At 41.6% G+C, this 22,825-nt stretch overlaps 1 protein-coding gene across 1 annotated transcript in view; it reads right to left on the bottom strand.

Moving 5' to 3' along the window:
* The window catches only part of notch2 (notch receptor 2), a 57,041-nt gene that overhangs the window by 25,974 nt on the left and 8,242 nt on the right, over positions 1 to 22,825 (bottom strand). The window contains exons 2-6 of the mRNA XM_061683159.1: positions 19,043 to 19,124; positions 4,046 to 4,320; positions 3,424 to 3,631; positions 2,807 to 2,940; positions 988 to 1,110 (exon numbers count right to left, since the gene is read on the bottom strand). Coding sequence (XP_061539143.1) covers positions 988 to 1,110; positions 2,807 to 2,940; positions 3,424 to 3,631; positions 4,046 to 4,320; positions 19,043 to 19,124 — 822 coding nt within the window. The remainder of the gene's footprint in view (positions 1 to 987; positions 1,111 to 2,806; positions 2,941 to 3,423; positions 3,632 to 4,045; positions 4,321 to 19,042; positions 19,125 to 22,825) is intronic.

The following is a 22,825-nucleotide window of genomic DNA, read 5'->3' on the forward strand; positions in this document are numbered from 1 at the left end:
AAAATTACCCATAGGAAACAATGTAAATCCAATGAATCCGTTCCAGACACCGAAGAATATGAACAAAAAATAACAATAGCATATAAAAGACGGCGAAGAGGCGTAAGGGAGGAGGAGAGGATATTCTTTGGAAGAAGAGTACGCCATTTTCCTACTTTGCTATGAGTTCTTTCTTGAATTCCATGGTGTTTCCAGTCTTCTTTAAAAGAGCGCCGGCACTTGGAACTTTCTTTGGCCCCATGGTGTCTTACTGAACAGGCACACTACATTTTTCAAAGCGCGTCTGATGAATGCACAGGGTGATGCTCACTCGACGAGAAAACGCCTAATAAAGTTGAGCATGTGCATGAGATGCTTTGTGTGGGTGCTCGATTCTAGGATATGAATAACCGACCGGGTTACGCTACAGGTATATAAATTTAGTACAGATCATTTTCAACGGTATGAAAACTGAGCAGATATATGAAAATGAGGACAACATTTCTGCGAAGGAAAAAAAAAAAGTTAATTGAAAACCAAATCGTACGAAAACTAGGGCATATGAAAACCAAGGTTCCACTGTTATTGTTGTCAAGGAAGTATGTTACATCTCGACTGAGAGACAAACGTGCAGCTTTGTATGTCGGGGTGGAGCTAAATGTAGTCGGAACAATAGTTTGTGATATCGTTCCGGTTGAAACTATTACTATTTGACTTTATTATTACTACTGTCAATTTCATGCAGTTTTTACATTTTAGTGAGTGACTTAATTGTGGACTGTTCTACCAGTGCAAACTGTAAACTGTGCAGTAAACTTTTCAAACAATACAGTGTGTTGCTTGTGTCGTTGGCAACCTAATGGACTCCATTTCAGATGAAGCAAAAGTGAATTGCGAGAGATGAATGAATATCCCACAGATGCCGGTAATTCCCACGAGTGTACAAAATATCACAAGTAGCATACAAACACAGCCAGATGCACGTCACACACATTAATTCAGTCTTACCCGTCCACTCTGGAGGGCACTGACAGTTGTAGGTGTTGACTCCGTCCATACAGGTGCCACCGTTTTCACACTGATGACCCGGGCAGTCGTCAATGTTGTTCTCGCAGTTGGTCCCGTTGAATCCTGGCCCCACATGCAGTGGAAGAAAGATAAGTTAATGCAACCACGCTCACAAACATCAGTGCGTGTGCAATGGAAGAAATCTTAACACAAAACCTTCCTTGAAGAGAGTTTGCTCCTTCACTCTCTGCAGAACATACGCGACAACTCCCATAAACTTTGGGCTTTTGGGGGAAATTCCAGGATGAACCTAAAATGCACTATAAACTTTAGAGATTAACTTGATTTGACCTTCTTTAAACTTCTGAACGCAAGTCAACTGTTCAATGTTTCAGTAAATGAAGACGTATGCATTTATTTTATTATTTTTTTGTAAAATTTGCTTTTTTTAATTTCTGGTTTCCAGGGGAAAGCTAATAAATTCTATTTTAGGGTATTTTAGTTAGTGGAGATTAGATTAGGAGATTAAGAGTCTTATTTTGGGGAAAAAAAGATGAACTTTTATTTAAAAACTCAAAGACATCTTTGATGTAATTTCATCAAGCGCACTCAAAACTGTATTAGCATAATCAAAACTATTATTAAAATTTGGGGAGGAAGAACCTATGTTTACTCTATAGCTAGTTTATGAATCCAAAAGAAAACAGAGTGAAAGTAAATGTACTTTGATATAGTGTTATGGTCATAACAGCCTTTAAATCAGACATACACTAACTCAATTGTTGGAAAATTTGAGAAACAGTACCACAGTCATTTGCTGTATGTTAATATTTCACATCATTTCAGACAGCGCATACATCTTATGTAGGCACATAAAATGGCAACACACACTGCCTTAAATAGAAACTCAATGGCAGTATAACAATGCGAAACCACTACAGCAGCGGTATTTTTCTCCGCGGTGTATTCGGGTGACACACACGGGTTAAATGGAAGTTGAGATGCCGCTGATGTAGACAAACGTCTCGTGTACATAAGAATTATGACATGCCCTGATAGTGTAGAAATAGCAGCCGTGTGTGTTTGTGGCATCCACTCGCAAACTGTAGCAGAGTGACAGGACAGTGTGTTTAATGCAAAACAGCCAGGAGGGCCTGACTGTTTGCACCTCAAACAATTTATTGAAACATCCTCTCTGTCACACCTGCCGACAAAAAGAAGCAAACCACATCCAAAGGTGGCAAAAGAACTCACATTATATACTTACAAGTACAGACACTTGTGGGAAAATAAAAATGCTGGTAAAATTAGAAGTACTTATTCAACTCTTGGACTTACCAGAGGTGGACGGAGTAGCCAAAAAGAGTACTGTTACTTCACAATAAAATGACTTAAGAAAGAAGTAGTTCTTCAAAGAATTACTTAAGTGTAAGTATTCAGTAACTGAAGAGTAACTTTGTTTTTTTTTTTTTTTTTTTTTTTTTTTTAAATAAATAAGAGCACAAACGTCAAATAGACAAAAATTCAAAGTGGAGTTCTTGTAGGCTGAAATGTTGACATTTTTAAGGCAGAAATAGGCATAGCCTTTCTTTTTGGTAGTCTGTAAAATCAACATAGAATGAATGTGAGTCATCAGAAAAACAAATACGGAAAGACATACCTGAAAAATCTGCTTAAGTCATTGCATTTGTACTTTGTTACTTCCCATCACATCTCAGACGAAAATGTGTCAGCAGCTTTTATCGTTTTTTTTTTTTTTTTTTTTTTTAAACCTGCCTATTCCAATTGAAAACAAGTTTCATTGCATTTCCTGCATTACCTGGAAGGCAGTGGCATGAGTAGCTGGTTTCAGAGTTCTGGTGGCAAGTGCCGCCGTTCAGGCACGGCGAAGGAGAGCAAGGGACGTACGAGCTCTCGCAGTGTCGACCCGTGAACCCGGCACCGCAAATACATCTGTGGGAGCAAAGGCTGATCAGTGACAAGAAACACTAAGGGTGCTTCTTTTAAATAGTGTTCCCCCGCTATATCAAGGTTCATCATTCGCTCCCCTGCTATAAGGCCGATTTTGAGGCAATTGTTTTTTTTTGGGTTTTGTTTTGTTTTTTATGGGTTTTCACAGTATACAGTAACGGTTTTGGTTGAACATTCTGGTATTCAAGTATAAAATGTTAATTCTCTTTTGTTTTATGGGTCAGTTTTACAGTAAACTTGAAATGGGAGTGACAAATTAACAGCTTAGCGTCTTCTTTAGAGAACTATGAGAGCGACAGAGTGAGGCCCTAAGAAATACATGTTTAAAGGTTTTTAAAGCATGTGGGAGGGGTAAAATGTTTTTTATATGGTCTATCGGAGATTTTCACCTATTGCGGGTGGGTCAGGAACATAATGTTTCCATCACATTCAAAATATGATACAGACAGTAAAGTAGATTCTCACTTGTAGGAGCCAGGGTGGTTGACACATACTCCTTCATGCTGACATATTGTAGGCGAGGCGACGCATTCATTGGTATCATTGTGGCAGCGGAGACCCGTGTAGCCAGGTGGGCAGTAGCAAACGTATTTACCACCTGGCAGAGCGCGGCACGATCCACCGTTGGCACAGGGGCTTGACAGGCAGCTGTCCTCATGCTCACACCGTGGTCCTGGGAATGGAAAGGGAAGGAGAAGACGCTGACAAAGCTCTTAGTAGAATAGCGTTGCCTTGACTCATCATTTCCTCATTTACTGAATCCATTTTCCTCACTGAAATGAATTGAAATCCCAACAATCCGGCCGGAATAGTTTTTTTTGTTTTTTTTAAATCCCAATAAATTATCGAAGGCCCGCCGCACACCAGAACACGACTGAATGGGACAATCGCATTAAAAAGAAATACAGTCATTTTATGTTATTATGATTTAACTCATTAGACTTAAACACTTAAATCAATATGAAATATAGCTACGGCAAAAAATTAAAGAGACCATTGCAAGGAAAAAGGTTTCGTTTTATAGGCATACGTTTGAGTAATGTTTGAGCGCTAACCCTGCAGAAACATCGAGAAGCGTTTGTCTCACCTGTCCATCCACGGGCGCAGTTGCAAGTGTATTTGTCGAGGGACAGCAAGGCGCATGTGCCTTTGTTAGCGCACGGGTTGTTGGGGTAGCACGTGGAGTTCTGCGGAATTTGGCAGTGCTCGCCGATAAAGCCGAGAGGGCAGGCGCAAGTGGCGCTGCCCGGTACAGGTATGCCGGCCAGCATGCCCACGGAGCAGTTCCCGCCATTCTGGCAGAAGTCGGGATGACAAGGGTCCTTGTGGTGGCAGTATTCACCCAGGAAGCCTGGTGCGCACCTGTACAGGGATCCAAACAACAATATGTAAACATCCAGATCCCAAAGTACACACGAAAGAACGGCTGTGAACTTAAAGGTAAGTTGTGTGTGGTCAGAATTGTCAAATACACTGGTGCCTTGCCTTAAGAGTGAGCCGACTTGCCACTTTTTGAAGATATGAGCTGTTGTTCGGACGACTTTTTGCTTCGACAAAAACTCGACATACAAGTGCCAGATGGTGGCAGCAAACTCAACTCGCTTCACAACAAGCAGTAGTTTGGCATACAGTGAACAATTCTTCAAAAAAAAGAGACTTCAAACAGTTGCCACTCCCAGTTGAGGTTTCCTAGCAAACTAAACATAAAACCAAGAGATTTACACGTGTTTTTAAAGCAACCACGAAACTTTGCCTTAAGAATCCCTGCTAGCCTAATGCTAACACGCAGTGCAAAACGCCATAGACTAACGAAGAGACCATAAGCTAACAAATAGCATCAATAGTAAAAGTAAAACTCTTTAAGAAATGGATGTTTGAACACAAATGGTGGTGCAACACATGTAGACGAATAAAACATTTTAAGAGATTACCAACAGTATTTTTTATTCTATCCTATTAGCTGAGATCGGCTCCATGCACAGTATATCCGTATGTCTCCATTATACTGCCCCTAGATGCCCAAGGCGCACACCAGAAGGAGCAGCACAATATCCCTTGAACTGAAACAAAACAATGTTGCAAAAACTGTTCTGTTTAACTGTTATTACTGTATGTTTTTATAAAGCACAATATGGTTAAGTTCTATTTTTCTTGTTAAAAAAAAATAATAATAAATAAATAAAAAAAAATTTTACAAAAATTTATGTATTTTGGGAGGAAGCTGGAACGGATTAAAGGCATTTTCATTCATTTCAGTGGTGAAAGATGATTGGAGGCGGCACGGTGACTGACTCACAGTTCTGAGGACCCGGGTTCAAATCCCGGCCTCACCTGTGTGGAGTTTGCATGTTCTCCCCGTGCCTGCGTGGGTTTTCTCCGGGCACTCCGGTTTCCTCCCGCATACCAAAAACATCCATGGTAGGTTCATTGACGACTCTAAATTGCCCGTAGGTGTGAACGTGAGTGCGAATGGTTGTTTGTGTGCCCTGTGATTGGCAGGCGGCCAGTTCAGGGTTTACCCCGCCTCCAGCCCCAAAGATAGCTGGGATAGGCTCAATCACAGCCGCAACCCTCGTAAGCTTAAGCAGTGCAGAAAATGGATGGATGGATGAAAGATGATTGGAGATAAGGCAAAGGTGAGGCCATCGAGCTCTGACTATGATGTCTGCATTTTTCCAGTCCCTTTAATTAGCTGGTCAGAGCAAAATGTATGTTTTTGTCCAGTTATTTGATGAATATTGATTCTGCACTGCTCCAAATGATGCACATGGCACAGCTGCGTTATGTTATATTGTGTTTTCGTATAGTATTGATGGTTTCTAAAATTACGATGTGATATTGCTGGTGGATTAAGTCCAGTAAGTCCCTATAAGGCCCAGTTACAAAATGCATGGCAATTTCCCATGTAGATATGGTAAACTAAAAGTGTTTTTGCCACACAAACGGAAAAAAAGGGGAAGTCGAGCTCGTTATAAAGGTTAAACTAAGGTCAGTCATGGTGAAGAAGAAGTTCAAAAGCAGAAGGATGTGAGGTAGCATCAGCTGGAAGTTGTTGACAAGAGTCCTGCCAGAAATGATCACTGATAAAAAATTTTTTTAAAAAGTTGCTTTTTAGACAGCAAAATAATGTCGTGACCCACCCAAATGTTTAAGTCACTCGTCTGCGCTGAAGCTGCATGAAACCTCAGACAGCCACTCCTGCTTAAGCCACTCCCAATAGGCCACCCTCCCGTTTCTCCCGTCCAAATCCTTCCAGCTGAAGAAGCCTGTGCTTTAAATGCAATATGCAGAGTAGCCGTCTGGATCCTGCGTTCAAATGCGTACCACATCACAAAATGGGAGCCCACGCCACTATGACCAGTGTAGCTTTTTCGGTTTAACATGCTTCATTGTGGGCATAACAACATCTTGCATAGTGTACGACTGAAAAAAAAAAAAAAAAAAAAAAAAAAAGCACTCGATATATCATTTTACCACCACATTTGCTCCATTTTTCTATTTCTTCTGCTGCGGGGAAAGGAAATTACAACATTAAACAACACAAGAAGTCCATGAGGGATCACATCAGAGACGATGGTCCCTTTGAAACTTTCCTTTCCGCACATCATTTCTCTCTGGGTGACAGGACCTTGCCAAGTGTATCATTTTGTCACAAGGAAATTTACAACAGTTCATACAATTTCCTTAGTGCGCCTGCATTGTTGTGCTGTGTGCAGGCGCGTCGCAGGCACACTGTCTTGGGACCGGGGGCGATTGAGCCAACTGCTGCCTCCTACAATGGACCCCCACAAACCTGCCTCCCAGGACGGGCTCAGGTAACATAATTGGAGAGCCCATAGAAAACGTACACCACAGTGGCATTCACAAAAGCTGTCCTGTAGCGTGTAAAAACAGACAAGTTCACGTCGTCTTGTTACATTTCTATCACACAATGGATTACTTCTATTTTCATGGAAGGTTAGTGTCACGCAAATTTTCAAACTTACTACACTGATTTGTGATTGAATTTCCACGCATGCGGGCATTTCAATGGGGAACGTTTATTTGATCTAAGATTAAATTGAATTAGGAGCCGAGTCAAGGTACCACTTTATTCCAATTAGGGCTACAGGCGCTGACTATTTTTAGAATTGAGTATTCTAACGATTATCCCATCAATTAATAGAGTAATTGGATAAAAAAAAATATTTTTTATTATTCAACACAAAAACATGTACATGCGATTATTCTTGTCCACTTGAGGTCACCATTCTACTGTAGTATCTGCGATTTTGAGTGTGTATGGCTTTAAAATGCGGGACCGCCTGAGTCACGTGGGTCAGCGAATGAAAGTGTAGAGTTGGTTGGCTGTTAACTGGCCAGTCTGCATATTAAGTCACTCAGCGTGAGTTGTGCCCATTGGCAGCTGTACTACTGCGCTTATTACATGTTTTTTTCCTGTTTGTTCAATAAAGCGATTGAAAGTGCACCGGTGGCTGTGTCTGTTCTTGACTAGTTGCAGGGGCATTACAATATGTTCTAACAAGCAATGGTAGGCTAAATTAAATTGGCTAACACTGATACGTTACCTTGTGTTGGCGATGGTCTACGAGCTGTTGTGGTACACATTGCAAATTAATCTTGTGTTTCCAAGTGTGAAATGATCCCAAACTTTGGGATCTCGAGAGATTTTCCATGTTTGATTAGACATGTACACCTGACCGCCATGTTTCTATATCAACATATCTGCAGCAGAGCAACCCACCCACACGCTCCCACTTTAACACACACAACAAGGTCCCTCCCAAATATAAACACAAACACAGCTCGGCCAGGAGATCATAACAAGACGTCGCTCCAAGAATAAGTAATGCTCATTTTTGTTTCGACAGTATAATCCCTCCTCACTAATGACAGGGCCTTCTGCCCTGTGACAAACATCACGTTAGCGGGCTCTCAAATAAAGAAGATCTGTGTTGCCGTGCCTGCACGGATGCAAGGTTTACATTACAAACCTTTTCACTTCTAAAACTACACGCAATGTGAGACGTAGTCACTAAGTGGCAAGTACGCAATTATGGTAAAAGGTTAATCATTGTGATTTGCCGGCAAGAAAGCATCACCTTATTGACAAATAAGAATGGTATGAATTTAGAAGGTTATGGGTAGCACCGCAGTCCCAATTCAGGTAACCAAGAGGGATTATTCTGACTTTTTCATGTGAACAAACGATTTGTAAATTGGATATGGATAGGTTGATAAACCCGAACTTACTACTGTGCATACCAACTTGCATCAAAATGATCTGTGATGATCTTTAAGATCTGTTGATTAATCGTGTCTTGAAGCAGCTGACATATTATGAAGTGCACAAAATGACTGCAAGCAAAAGAGTCGCTCACTGCCAATTTGCTGTGCAAAGAAGAATGAATATGAGCTGAATCCGCGCCATGGATACTATGTATGTATAACAAAATTTGTTCGGACATTATGGATTAGTTGTCAAATATCCCCATAGCCAATGAAGACATTGAACACCAAGATGCTTTTTTTCTGGTATCCTTGCCACTTGGATCAAACAGAAAGTCCTACATCAGCACTGTTTAATTACCACTCGTGGCAGCAGTGGCCACTAACTACTGCAAAAGCTAAAAACTGACTGAAAGTAAACATTTCAGAGCACTGCTGATGAGAATTTAGCTTTTCTTCCAGCGTTTAATTAAATCGCTGCCGTCCATCCAGTGTTGACAGAACCCAAATGCCGAAGCGTCGGAAAATGATAACACCCTGTCCTTCCGGTTCCAGTGCCAGATAGAGCGCTCGCTTTATTAGTCTCGGGAAGTATCGCTTAAGTCCGTGGCAAACAGACAAGGCTGTGCATGATTCATATTATTGTCAGGGAGTGGTGTCTCACCGGGGAAGAAGTATTCTGTCAATGGATGCAACACATGGCACATTACTCAACATTATCATACACAACTCAACAGCACAGGCAAGATTGTCTGCACATAAACAAAGTAAACTCGCAGTAGACTGGGTTTGTGCGACCGTCTCGTCTATGGGATTCTTTCTGCTGCTCTGTGATGCCTTTTTTTTCCCTCCCCCTTTCGTCTATACTCGAACGCTTTCTTTCAGATTTTTGCACCCCTTCTTTACCTCTTTCTCACTCCTCCACCTCGCATTTCTAGCCCACTCAAGGTGTCAGGTTTCTACAGCTGGTTCACATTAGCGCCCCCATTTTGCGTGTGCACACACACACACACACACACACACACACACACACACATAAACTCACTCCTCCCTTCCCTCCGCACTCCTTCTCCCTCCTCTACCTCATGCTGACCTCAGCCTGTGCTGGCTGGCCGTGGGGCTTCAATGAGCCAGAGAGGGTTGGGTTGAATCTCACAAATAACGTCTCTCACACTCGGTTCTTTGCTAATTCATATACCAGGCCCCTTGCATAGTCCCCTTGTGTCCCATCCTCTTTCATTTGTGCCAATTTCAACCCCCCACCTCATCTCTCCGGAGTTCAAGCCTCAACTGCAGACCTTCCAACCCCTAATCGAGTCTCAAGGAAGCCTAATAACTCCATCGTGCTTTCCCCCCTCGGCAAGCACAGAAAAGCAGTGTGCGAGCTCAAGTGTGTGTGTATAAACCAGCTCACATTTCAAACCACGAATGTGTCTCTGGCTTGACTAAAGTCTGTTCAATGTACCGTGTCCCTGTGTGTGCATGTTTGGACGTCAATAGTTAAGTACATAATACATTACTGGCTTTTTCGAATGCCTCCGTACGGACAAAATGGCTGCTTTGGTGATGGGGGTAAAATAGAAAAAAAGAAAACGTTAATTCGCAAATTAGCTGGTGGCCAGCGCCCAGTGGGATATAATCTGGCCACCTGAGGCTTTAAACTGATATATTTAGGCATAAGAAAGATGCTAAACAAAGTAGCATCCATTTTTCAGCATATTTAACAGCACTCTTCTGTGCTGTGTCAAATTTAAGAAATGTATTTTCGCTTTGCAGGGATTTTAAGCAAACTAAGATCAAATTCCTCGTGTGTTTTTTGGACATACTTGGCTAATAAAGATGATTCTGATTCTGATCTTACTAAGGAGCTGGATTTTCTTATAAATGCATAAAAAAATACCAGAGATGTAGTAGCAAAAAACGAAGAGCATCACAGAAAAACGAAACTAACTAGAATTAGACAGAAAAAAAGTATTCGGAGAAAGCAGGAAGCTGAGCAGACTAACTATTTAAAAAAAAAAAAAGAGTAGCGAGAATAAGAAGTCAAAATAGGGTGGAGTCCATAAGTGGGCTCATGTGGTAAAATCTGAGACTGTTTTTTGTGTCATGGTTGAAAAAGACTCATCTAAGAAACTGTGGTAGAAAGCATGATGTTTAGTCATTATCTTGCCCTTGTGGTTGTAATGAGGCCTAACTATAGACCGTCAAACCTTATGAGCAGTCATTATCTTACTTAAAGGTTTCTGTCAAAACAGAGTGTTATTCACATTAACTGTGCCTGCTTTGAACTGACAAAGAGCATGCATGACCTTTGTGGTTCTTGATTTATGTTACCGTTTTGTAGTGTTTAGTGTAAAAATGTACAACAATGCCATTTTGAAATGAGCACTTGCTGCTTAAAAGGTGAGATTGTGAACAAACTACTGTATGTCTCAAATCTGCTAAGCTTTGGAAGACGGGATGAGCGCTACTGCTACTCCTTATGATGTATTAGAGTAAAGAGACAACTTCAACCCCAGTGCTGAGTTACTTTTGGCACACCTTGTCATCATCCGTGAGTGACAGGAAGAAATTGTCACTAGGGGCTGGTTGCTACATTCCACACTGTTTTGCAAGTCTTCTTACTAGTCTCCTATAGCAGCCTGATCTGAACTGGCTCATTAATATTTCAGGACTTGTTTGTTTGTTTGCTGTAGCGAGTTAAGTGCGATGACATAAAATCCCCAAGACCTGGCGTGAAAGGAACGACACAAACCTATTTATTAGACCTTTAAATGATGTATTTTGGGGTTTTGGCCTACTATCAGGCACATCAGGCAACCCCGATAGCTATGAAGTTTATTTATAAACAAAATGGCTGGACGAGTGTGTGAATTTACCCAAGGTTCCAAGGAAGCCCTGATTCACCAAAGCGCGATCCACATCCTACAGAAAGAATCTCTTATCATTGCGGCGCCACTTTCAACCACATCTAGCGGGCTGCGGGAGAGCCACAGGTCTTAAGACACCACAGTTTATTGATTTTACGCGATCTGCCAAACCTCGTTTAATCTGTACAAATCGAATTCATCTGCAATGGATCACGCAAGATATTGAACCAATTAGTCAACTGTACTACTCAGCATTGCATTTGAAGCTTAAGGCCAACAATGTTTTTTGGTGTCTTGTCTTTACATTGGGCAATTTACGGAGGACTTTCGACTTCCCCATGAAACGCACCGTATTATTGAACGCAGGCATGGTAAAACATACGCTAGCTTAAAACATACGGTAGCATACATGCACGCTAAAACAATGTTTTTAAAAAGGCAGCGGGAGCAAAACTGAGTTCGGTTGTACTTTATTGAAGTATTTAACAATGTACTCCCGTTATTTTTTGATCAATCCTCATCCACAAATCCATCAAAGTCCTCATCTTCTGTATCCGAAATGAACAGCTGGGCAAGTTCTCCATTAAACATGCCGGGTTCCCTCTCGTCATTGTCGGAGTCGGTCTCTTTGCCAGGGGGCTGTTCAGCAATGATGCCGGCTTTCGCGAAAGCTCGGACAACAGTAAAAGCAGATACCTTAGCCCAGGCATCCACAATCCAGTCACATATGGTGGGCGTAACTCGCCCGGCGCTTCGTCTTCTTGACTTGGCGAAGCTCGTTTTCCTGCTTCCTCCACTTGCGAACCATGGAGTCGTTGATCTTGAATTCTCTCGCGGCTGCTCGATTCCCATGTTCCTCCGCGTAACTGATAGCTTTCAGTTTAAACTGTGCTTCGTAAGCGTGTCTCTTCGTAGGTGCCATTTTCGGGGGTCCTTAGCCAAACCAATGTTGTTTTGCACAATGCACATACCGGCGCTACATACCTACTGGGGGCGTGCCTTTAGCGTCCTTTTTCACGCGCACCCTTCCCCCTTTAACGTCCGCATGCGGTCCTCAGTCACGTCCGCCTTTCCTCTATATAAGCAGCGTGTCGGCAGGAAATGTTCCCAGTCAGTCAAGCGGAGCGCTCATCAAAGTCACACAACAACATTTACAGATTTTGGAACTCGGTGCACACATAAGGCGGGCCGAATTATAAGGCGTCCTTTCCATTTTGGAGAACATTTAAGACTTTTAAGTGCGCCTTATGGTTGTGAAAATACGGTAATTAAGTTAGCGATTGAACATGATTGTGGCGAGGTGTTGTGTTGATGTTGCTGCCCAACAGTATATAATAGCCACTTACTATTAATGTGGTGTTTGGTAACTCAAGAAAGATGCCGCTTTTCGATTTCCTAAAAAGTAGTGGTATTGACAATATGAGAATTCTCCTTGACAGTAACTATATGTTATCATATTTTACTTATTTTTTCAATCTTACAGAAGGTCACCAGCAGACGATCTGGTACGTTGTAATTATGCGACAGCAATGGCGTAATTAACGCTGCGCCCGAGTAGTGTTCAAAAACTAGTTTTCTTTTGACTGATCAGTGAACTATATAGTCCACTACATAAACATCCCTCTTGATTAAGGAATAAGGAATAAACAAACGATTACAAACACAAACAATGTCTGTCATTCCTCATCATATTTGAGATGTTTTACTAATAACATTAGTTAACAGTCACAGCTGAAAAATATTTTATGATGATGGTAGTTTCTGTTACATCCAAAAGGGGAAAATTGTGTCCAAATCCAGAGGAGGTTTGAACATAAAGTGAGTAAGTGGTGGATGAATATGACATGCATTGCTATGATAACGCCAAATAGGTGACTCTCTCGGAATGACGACAATGCCAAGGCTACAAGAAGAGAAGTGGGAGGATTATGAGGCTAGTTTAGTTGTGTCCTGGGGCATCTCAACCTGCAATTCTGATGGAGGGATGAATGAGTGACAGTCTGATGAAAGCAGCGTAGCAAGAGGTAAATTAGTCTCCCTCCCCGCGCAGTCCTCTTTTTGACTCTCCCTCCCCCCCATTCCCTTCACTTGTTGCTCTCTCATCAGTAAGAATTTGTGCTCTGGGGTAGCGCTTCTCAGATTACCTGAAAAGAGACATCCTCTTTTCTTTTGGCCCTTTCTCTTCCTCCGTCTGCCCCGCAGGCAAATTCTGCCTGTCAGATCAAACAGGCAGCAGGTCTACACAACACAGATTTTTGTTTTTTTTAGTGAACCTGACTGTGAGAGAGTGACCAAGTGGAGGGAAAAAACGATGCATTGTGTAGGAGGTAAAGTTCATCTGTTTCAATCATCACCTCGCCATAGATGTAGGAATCTTATTTTGGACAAAACTGAGGTTTGGTAACACAACAGGTAATTTTCCATAGCACGTTATGAGATTTACACAACATGGCCATCGGCGTACATAGTACTCCACGCTACTCAGGCAAAGATGGTGTTAAGTGGGATTGGTATGTGGAAGTTTGTCACCTTTTAACAACACATTATGGCTGCTTGTGTGTTAAGTGTTAATGAATGATAACCTTGATCTGGCTTGAGTGCAGGGTTAAGGCTTCTTTATAATTCCGCGGCCGGCGACCACGCTGATGTCACTGCGGCTATCTCGCACTTAGTTTGCCTTTATACTCGAGCGCAACCCACACCCGCGGTTTTGAAAATGTATTGCAGATCACCTCCAAGTCGGGGGCGTCGCTACGGCTGGTATTGGCTTGGACACGACAGGGTGGAGTTTCCTCTGCATTTTTTTGGGTCATTTCCGGTAGCCGTTTTTACTTTCCTTTCCGTAACAAGGAACAAATCAACAACAATGGCGACCGTGGAAGAGTGTCTGCTAGAACAAATGGAACGAGATGACCAGATGATGAGTTTAATTATGCTGCAAAATCGATCGAGAAGGCGGCGACGTAGATGGTATGTAGAACGAAGGGGCACGCCGAGTACATCATCACAGCATGTGACTAAAACGGACCAATCGCGAGAGATGATCAAGGGTCGTCAAGCGCTGGTGACGCAGAAGCAAAGCGGGCGTTGTCGGCCATGCAAACGCGGGAGTATAAAGACGCCTTTAGGCTTGACCCTAACCCTAACCTTGGCACACTTTGTGAAACCAACCGTTTCAAACTTGGCTTTTAGGTTGAACAGTCATTTTAAACTGGATCGGTGAATCGGTCCAGTAGTTAAGTCGAACTTTTTTCTTTTATTTATTTATATATATTTTTTTTATCTCAGGCAGCAGCAAAGGTGAGACCTTTTCTCATGCAGAAACATTTTGAAACAATCTATGTGTTCATCACATCTCAGCCGGATGACTGCAAAGCACTACACTTTGGAGTCCGCCAGTAACCCCTCACAATAAATCCACAGTAAGCACAATAAATCCTATTCTGGCCTTCTTCCACTGGCTGCCTCAGCAATTCTGATTTCATTCTAAGATTCTACTATTTGTCTTCAAATCTCTCAATGGTCTCGCCCCAAGTTACCCCTTTGAGCTGCTCCATCCCTACACCCCTGCCCGGTAAAAATATTGGGCCAGCATACAACATAGGATTTTGAGAAGGGTTGCGTTTATATTAAATCTCTATGTGAGAACCTAAAAGCTAAAGATGTGATTTTTTTGTACAATTGAGTCATTGCTGTTCCACTTCAGTCCTTGGGGTGTCAGTTGTGTGCGTTTTAAACTGTTACCGAAAAAGACTGGATGCTAATACGAAAAATAATGCTGACAATTAAGCCAACAATGGCTCCAGGCTCACTCTGTACACTGCATGGGTATGAACTTGAACCCCATCCCACTCTGGAGTAAGTCAGCCAATTTGGAAACAGGCTTGAAATGTTTCAGGAAACACAGTATGCTGTGAGATCAACCTATGGAAGCACATAACACACATAACACGAAATATGTATGTACAGCAGGTGTCATTTGAGTAATGATGGACGATAGGAGCAGCATATCAAGCAATTTTGTGACTTGCACGGATCCAATACGCATTCACGACACAAACCTTTTCTTCACACCCAGACTGATGGCTTGCAGTGACACTGGTTGGGCAGCTTCTCTGAACCTTCCCCTAAAAGGCAGGCCGGCAAGCTTTCCTGTTCACTTTTGCTCTTTATGATAACATTCTTACTGTCCAAAATGCGATCTGTGAGCTCTCTTGGCATGGCAAGTTATTCAAGCTAAGGATTTACATGATGAAAAACAGATGCATACATACGAATAGCATAGTTCTGTTTTGTTTTTATTTGTTTTCATAAATTGCATGGATGCCTCTGGGGGTTAGTTTAGAAGAAGGCCATCACTCATACAGAGATTAATCGTGTAATTTCTCTCTGAATGTTCTGGACTTAAATACCAATGTTCTCACTCTCTTGCGCGCACACTTCTCCAAATAAGAGGCAGAGCATGCTTGCTTCAAGATGTTGATTTGGCACTTCCAGTCAAAGTTTACTGTAAAAATAATGCATGAAACGAAAGAGAATTAAGCATTGCATATTTTAACACCAAAATGTTCGACCAACACATGTAATTTCGTATAACTGAAGCCAGCTGGCTTAATGCCAGCATATAATGTAAACTGCCGTAGACTAACAGCTAACAGAAATAAACATATTCATTATACTGATTATAACATTTCACACAAACGGAACAGAAACACATACAAAAACAAGGCATGCAGCAATAATCATTGGCATATATTGTCATGTCCTGTGTTTCTGCCTGCTTGTGATATCATTGTCCCTTGTCTCAACAGTTCCTTTTCGGAGCCTCTTTGCTGAACATGTTGGCAATTTATTCTGTTGTATTTAGGTGTGGCTTCAGTGGAAGGATGGTGCTGGAGTATTACCTTGTTTGTCGCCATAGTTGCTGTTTCACCAGCATTCAATACAATGCTGGTTACCAGCATTGTATTCATCTTATTCCTGCCAGAGGTACTTGTGGTTTGTTTGGTTTTCATGCAGGTACTTTTTTTGTTTCTACGCATCTACCTTGTATAAATTAGCTTAGTCTATTTGTTAGTAGTACTCGTTCCTTCTGTCTGCTATGGCTCCAGCTTCCTCTTTTAGTTTTTCGTTTGTTATTTTTACCTCTGTGTTGTTTTTCTTTCGTAAGGACCTTTTGTCGTCGCCGTTTTTGGTTCTCAGTATTCACTTTTGGATTTATAAATCCTCCTCGAACGCTCCTCATTTGTGGAGTCTGGTCAATGATCTATCCCTCAGCCGTTGGCCAATCCTTACAAATATTTTCTCTGCTCTGTAAGAACGACTATTAAAACAGGAAAACGTGGTACTCTATTACACGGACTGTATAGGTCTAGGAGACTTCATCGATGCGCCGCATTGATACAGCACAACCTGGTACTACACTGAAGCCGCACAACTTTAAATTCGGACTTCCCTCTATACTCTAAAACCTATTAAAAACATTTTTTTTTAAAACAATTGCTTAAAAGTCTCGGTGAATGGTTCACTGTTGTCCCTACTTTAACGGAATGCAGTTCATCCAGTCTGATCCCAAAGGTGATCCATGTGACAAAATTAGACTGGTCTGGGCCAAAAGGCTGAAGTGACTCTTGATTTACAAGCGACTGCCTTAATTCACTGAAGAGACGAGCAAATATAAAATTTGATTTGGTTAACAATGAGCCTTTTGAGCAGCAACACATGGAAGACGGGACAGAAACGGGAAAGTGTGCGTTGAGGGCGTGTATACTTAGTCAATGTCTATGTGCAGATAGAAGGGGGGAAAGGGTGAGAGAGGGGCATGGAAGGGTCAGAGTAAATCAATGCTGTCAAATGTCCACCCTGACCAACACCCAAGAATGTGCCATTCTGTCACTTTTTTGCAAGATTTATTGGCAGTCAGTTGATGATCAAACGGCGATAAAGGTGACAGATCACAGATGGGCTCCTTCTTCTTTAAAGACATTTGAAATAAGTATAGTCTATGCGGAACTTTGCTGATCATCCTGGCCGTAGCATATGGATCTCTCAAGCCACCAGAAACACAAATCAGAATGAGCCTCACTATCTGACCTTCAAGAAGACAGTAAGAATGTCAAACACTGAGTAAGATATGTGGCTTGCTCCGTCTCCCCTTTTAGAAGCGCGAGCGCTGGCATTGCCAAAGGTGTGGGAACCAAAACATATTGTGATTCACACCGCACCTGATGAAATATGTTTACGGGCCGGCACAGCAATGACATTTGCTCGGTTTTAATTAGAAGGCCGGCAAAGGAGCCAGAGAGCAGAGATCATAACTCAACACGACCACTCAGTTGAGCACACACCCCTGAACTGTAGCTAGCAGAAACATACATGCATGCATGCATAGCACTAGGCTTTGCACGATCAGGATTTTTGGGGCCAATCACGATCAGAGAGTTTTAAAAAACGATAACCGATCTGATCACAAGTTGGAGGAATGTGTCTATTTAGATGACCTGTTCATTTATTGTATATACTTGTGTACTTCATTGCTCAAACATTATATTTACAATAAATAATGTATCTTTGTTCCTCTATTTATGACAGTGAGGCACAGTGACAGACAGAACAAATGAATGGTCTTCTATTAGATGGCAGGAAGTAAATACAGTAAGTAATGTATCCACTTGTTGTGACATTTTTGTTTGTTGGTGTGCCGTGAGATTTTTCAATTGTAAAATATGTTCCTTGGCTCCATAAAGGTTGGAAATCACTGCTCTCGTCGGATTGTGTATTCTAATCAGTCAGGTCAAACCAACATTACATGACAGAAATAATGGGTGCTAACTTACTGTAATTCAATTACTTTATTTTTAATTAAATGACTTGACCCACACCGAAACTTTAGAGCGTGATTCGACAGAACGGCGACATGTTTACGTCCAACCGTTCGTGCTACCGCTAGCTTGCTAGGCTCCATAACATTTTATTGCCTGCTTGCGAGCCGTATCGTATTAAAAGTACGTGAACATACCTCAAGCAAGCCTTAAACGAACGTCCTCACCTGTCCTGACCACCAACGCACGTTTTCCCCCATTTTGTCCCTATAATACAGTCGGCGCGATCCACTCTTGTTGTTGTCGCCACAGAAACGGGTGAATCCGGTCGCATTTGAGTTGACAAGATGAAGCCCAAAGATCGTACAAAACGGGATGTGGTGGTATTGGAATACAAGGTTTTATTGCAGTAGTCTGACACTTCAATTGTGAAAGAGCAAATTTGTCTTGTAGTCTTTTGCGGAGCCGATCAATGACGTCATTGATCGGATCGGCGAATTATGACATTAAAGTCGATCGGCATAAAATGCTAACTATCGGCCGATACCGATCAGCCCGATAAAATCGGTGTAAAGTCTACATAGTACAACGGCACTATTGATTCAGTCTCAACAAGTTTGGGTTCTAAAGAAGTAATACATGGCATCAGCTGTGGGAAGTTGAGCTACAACTTCTCAAGACATCCGTGAGAAATCCTTAAACATCCCTAATTCATACATTGAACCATTTGCCCTTAATGATCTGGTTATACCTTTGGTAGTAAAAGACAAAACTACTATGTGCCTGTACTGTTGTGACTACAGATCTAAATAAATTTGACTGATTACATTTGTTCTAAGAATGTCTTTTCATTGACTTGAAATCACCTGGGGAAAGAATAGTGGAAAGTAAAATGCTGCCACTGCCAAAATCTATTCATGCTGTAGTCACACAAATAAAAAAAACATTCAAGGTACTAAAAAACAAGTTGGAATGGGAAATGTGTGTGTTGGTATTGTTCCCAGTAGCGGTGCTCTTTCTCACAGAGCAGTCTATTATTCTCCATTCTGGCTGAGTGAAACCTCATGGTGTTGCGGATTGATATAAAGGCCCTATTTCTCTACTGGCTTTCACATCCAACACCGATGGCGTTCACCTTTGTAGTCACAGATAGTCCTGTCTTACCTGCAGTATCCGGTGCCATTGCTAAAGGTCTGACAGGTAGCGTTGTTAACACATGGTGCTTTGTCATCCACACACTGAAGAGCTGCAAAAGACAAAGAGACGAGTTAGACAACAAGTCCTGAATGTTGTCGGACTGATGAATTACTCAGAGAAATTGGGCAAAATGTTAAATAATGCCCTCTCTCGCAATATCAACAAAACTGTGTGTGGGGGGTGTCTGTGTTTGGCAAAATCTGATATCCGTTTCCTCGGCCCATGCCCCATATTGCAAAAAGATTTGTGGAATTCGGTTTAGTAGTTTTGGGTAATCCTCCTAACACGCAAACCATCCCCTTTCACACTGACCTGCAAATGCAGCATTATGCATCGGAGTTAGCAATGGCATTTTGTCAAACGCTAGACTTATGAGCAGCCAATGCTTGTCCTCATGACCAAAACCGTCTTTTCAATACCCTTCAATGACGTTTACAGTGAACCCCTATTTAAAACACACTGGAACTTATTAAAACCAACTTTTTAAAGTATTCCTTAAGCCATATTTCTCAACTCTCCCACTGTCAGGAAATGGGAGACTATCGTATAACATCATTTTGAGGAAATGAAAAGACTCGCTCACTCGCATAGTTCTCCAAATAAGAGGCAAGGCATGTTTGCTCCAAGCTGTTTATTTGTCACTCTCACTTTAAGTTTCATATAAAACGCACACAAAGAAGATAATTAAACATCGTATATATTTGAAAGGTTCAACCAAACTATATAATTAAGTCTGATGAAAGTCTGCTAACTTAATGCTAAAATATAATGCCAAACGCCATAGACCGACTAATGGAAATTAGCACAGCTGTTACGGTATTTACAAACCAAACAACTGCTAATTTAACACACACACACACACACACACACACAGAGAAGAGCACCAACAACAATACTTCAAGGCATATATTTTTCTGTACTCTGTGAGAACAATGAATAAAGGAAAAAAAAAAAAACTCCACTTTGTTTGCATTTTCAGACTCTAAAATGGAGGCAACAGGAACCCATTTTGATCAATTTTCATCACGGAACAACCCCTTAACCTACACATTTCTCTTCCCTGTCCTGGTGCGAGATAAAGTAGTGTGATAGCCTCCTATCTAACGCAGTAAGGTTGGCCTCAGATTAGCAAATGGTCACAGGGCTGCCGGATGGGGTTGCAGACAGAAATGAGCCTTGAGGAAAGAAAACAAAGCTCAACTATCTCCCTGCCAATGAAACACTCACAGCCACACACACTGGCCATTGTGTGGTCACCGGGCCACAGCTCAAGTGGTCTTTGCAGACACCCAAGTGGCACAAGCTACCAAAAAGACATGTAGTGTTCCAGTCTTTCTTAATCAATCCAACATGGCAACCAAATGAAGAAAGACACTGCGAGGCATGCAAGATTAAATGGAACTGTGATGAATCATATTTCGTTAGCCTAATGGCATCATTGCCTCAGTCATTTTTGAACAATAAATTCAAACCAAACACTTTCAAGCAACGGGCTCTTCATATTCAACTGTACTTGCATGAAATCTGGTTGTTTTAACCAGGAGGATTATGCAAAAATATATCTTTCCCAACTACATTTAAATTCCCTATTAAGAGCAAACCTTCAATCATCTAAATTCTTGGTCTATTCCGGTTCATTCCCATTAAAGGTTTCCAACTTGGAAAACTATTGGAATTTTTGCAACCTTAAGGGTCTTATTTGTTAAAGTATACATTTATGTGATTAAGCATCTTATAAAAGCTGAGGGTCATCTGATTTTATAGAAACACCAAAAAGGTAGTCATAGCGATACAGGAAGTACGCTGAGCAGTGTTACTTCCTGCGCCTGCAATTAATCACAGTGTCACTTAAGTTCAAGTGTCTCTGTGACTAGAAGCAGACGTGATAGGATTTGCAGTGGTGGCAATCAGAACGTGCGGATAGTCCATTCTCAAATGGTGACGAATAACTTTGAGACCCAAGTCTGACAGCATAGTCCATTAGACATGGGGATGCCTGTACATAAACCGGCGTGAAATTCATAATCCTAGCGTACACACACACGCTCACATGCACACATACGGAGCTATATCAGTACAGTCCGCTGGGAACGCTGACTTTTTTCTGAATTATTTATGTACAGAGCAGACAAAACACTGGGTAGGTCCATACAGAGAAGTTTATAGATTAGCTGTAAATTTCAGTACACGGATGTCAAAAATGGATTTACCGTCCTACTGTTTCCAAGAGTGCATCCTGTCTGAAGACTCATTTGAAATAACAGTAAAATGTTCAAGTTACTTTACGAAATGCCAAAACTGAATGCTGAAGTCGGGCTCTCTTTTACTAGGGATTGCACAGATACTGTACGTCTATATGCATAATCGAACTCTAAAAAAAAATGCTCCGATATTACAACACCGATACCACTAGATCACCCTGCCATACCTTCCTTGAAGGCAGAGTAGGCTGGCTTAATATCGCTTTGAAATTCAAAATGAATATTGTCAGTTTAAAAATGTACTTTCAGTGAATGTAAAATGGAAACTCAGACATAGGAGCACATTACCATTATACGAGTTGATCAGCTGTAATTGCTGGTGATCAAGCGTCTGCGCCGCCCCATTTTTAAAATGTCGTTATTTTCTGTACAAATCGGCAAAAAAAAACAAAAACATGTGAGCATATCAGATGTTCTGAAGCTGACCCCACTCTCCTCGCACTCACCAATGCTTTGCGGATCCCCACAGTGGGGGGGCTGAAGGAGGGGAAGTAGAGAGAGGACTAGAAAACAAGGGAGAGTGATTGACCTGCAAGACAGTGAGGGGGAAGTCATTACGAAAACTACACGCAAAAATGGCCGTCCCTGAGCCCTGGCACACATCCACACAGCTGAGGACAGGAAGTTGTTCACGCTAAGTGAGGAAGTAAAGCCATTTCCTGGAATTGCTGTACAAGCCCCTCAGATCCTGCGCTCCGAACGGTTGCCACGGAAACGTGCAATAAAATACCCTTAGCTCAGCATGGAAGGAGGGAGATGAGGCTCAAACTAAACACCGTTACCCCGAGGGAAGCTTTGCTGGCCCACACAAAATGCACACTCGAAAATATTTGGTCATCTGACATCACGTTCGGATTGGGAAAGGTGACTCAAAACCAAAACGAGACAACGTGAGTCATTAAACAGCAGCCTACCATTAAAATACAGTGCTACCTCGATTTACGAGTGAAAATTCTTCAAAACAGGCCAAATGCTTGTTTCAAGCTGTTTATTACCATCCCCAGTTGAGTTGATATGTGCAAATAACAATAATCATCATTTTGAACATTAAATATCTTGTCGTTGTAGCGTATTCAGTTGAATATTGGTTGAATAGGATTTGCAAATCATTGTATTCTGTTTTTATTTACGTTTGACACAACGTCCTAACTTCATTGGAATTGGGGTTTGTATAGCCACTAATGGCAGTGAAGAGCAAGGTCACAGAATGAATTAAGCTCATATCCGAAAGCAGTGCTCTAGTCTTTATCCTCTACAAAGCATGACTAATATTACTGCAGTTTACCTAGTCACTTAGTTGTGAAATTCTTCTTCATGTACGACGTACGTGTTTATTATACTGCCCCCAAGTGACCAAGGTGCGCGCAACAGAAGGACTAGAATGTCAATGGACATTAAAGCATGAAATCATGACGCACAAACTGATCAAGTCTTTACATTCTATTTAATTAGGTTATTACTGTATGTTTTTATGAAGAACAATGCTGTA

Source organism: Phycodurus eques, chromosome 8 (genome assembly GCF_024500275.1).
Source record: "Phycodurus eques isolate BA_2022a chromosome 8, UOR_Pequ_1.1, whole genome shotgun sequence".
NCBI lineage: Eukaryota > Metazoa > Chordata > Actinopteri > Syngnathiformes > Syngnathidae > Phycodurus > Phycodurus eques.